Here is a 1,289-nt window from a genome sequence, read left to right as displayed (position 1 = left end):
AATCATCTTTATTTTGTCAAACTCATGATGAAGTTTGAAGTCGGAAACAAAAACAGTTGTATTTACCTTGGATAGATTGAACCTTTGATTGGTTTTTGACCATATTTACGCCAAGCCCATGGATCCGAAGACAAGCCATCGGCTGTTACTTGAACCACCACCCTCTTTTGTTGATTCTTTCTGTTAATTTATACACACCAACAGGCAAAAAGGGGTCACTTAAAATCGTCATAAATACACACAAACATCACAATCGAGAAAAGAAGAAGATCCCATTAGTTGATCAAGAAAATAGTTCCAGAAATGGTTGAAAGATATATAGCCTAATTAATGCATGGTCCTAAGTATCAATACTGTTGGGTGAATTTCTAGATATATAACCAAAAATTCATTATCACATGCATGGTTTGTGGGTATTTAAAGAAAAACAAAACAAAACAAAAAAACACACCTTTTCTTGAGCTTTGGTGCAAGTTGAGAGATCTTTGAAGCAGACCCACAATAGGTCTTAATATCAGCTTGTTCTTGATCTTGTTGAACTTCATGGTAAGAATCATGATGATGATGATGATGATGAATTACCTGAAGATCAGCATCGGCAGCACCAGCAGGAGGAGGAGGAGGAGGAAGCTCGATCTCAGTACCAAAAATAGGATAAAGAGGCTTGTAAAGCTGCTCTACTTCATCTCCAACAACAACTGTTTCCATGGAGGGTGTAGATGCTTGATGATCAAAGAGGTGAGGGAAACAGAAGAGAAGAGCTTGATCATATTCTTTCTTGGTATCAATGGATCCAAAGTAATCATCATCATATTGTTTAGGTCTGATGACAGCTTGTAAAGCCCAGTCCGCCATTTCTGAGATTTCTTGAGGAGAAAGTGAACAAGATGAAGATGGTATGTAAAAGGTGCTGCTGACCTTTTATAATTTAATTGAGTTTTTTGCATCAAAAATATTGGATCATTTTTTAATATATTTTATTAGGTGCAAGTGTGTATCCAGTGTACAAGTGGGATTTTGACTTTTGTGTCAAGTCAAAGGGGTGTTTTAATTTAGGGTTGGGGCGAAAACGTAACACGGCATTCGTCTTTTACTCGCTTCATAAACTCAAGCTTGACTCGACTTTTTTGCTTCAATTTTCAAACCGTCACAATAATTATTTTTTTACATGTTAAAGTTCATCTAAATATTTAATTTCTTCGAACACCAAATTGGAGTTTCTTTTAACTATAATCGTTTTCATACATACGCAACCATAAAGTTGTAATTAATTAAGGTTCTTTATTTCC

The 1,289-nt window shown here is 35.5% G+C and overlaps 1 protein-coding gene across 1 annotated transcript in view; it reads right to left on the bottom strand.

Moving 5' to 3' along the window:
- LOC111886530 (probable WRKY transcription factor 29) overlaps positions 1-908 on the bottom strand; it is a 1,609-nt gene extending 701 nt beyond the window's left edge. Inside the window, exons 1-2 of the mRNA XM_023882787.3 lie at positions 452-908; positions 67-180 (exon numbers count right to left, since the gene is read on the bottom strand). Coding sequence (XP_023738555.1) covers positions 67-180; positions 452-855 — 518 coding nt within the window. The 5' untranslated portion in view covers positions 856-908. The remainder of the gene's footprint in view (positions 1-66; positions 181-451) is intronic.
- Between the last annotated feature and the right edge of the window lie 381 nt (positions 909-1,289).

This window comes from Lactuca sativa, chromosome 3 (genome assembly GCF_002870075.4).
Source record: "Lactuca sativa cultivar Salinas chromosome 3, Lsat_Salinas_v11, whole genome shotgun sequence".
NCBI lineage: Eukaryota > Viridiplantae > Streptophyta > Magnoliopsida > Asterales > Asteraceae > Lactuca > Lactuca sativa.
The sequence above is the reverse complement of the archived record's forward strand: the minus strand, read 5'-3'. Positions and strand labels throughout refer to the sequence as shown.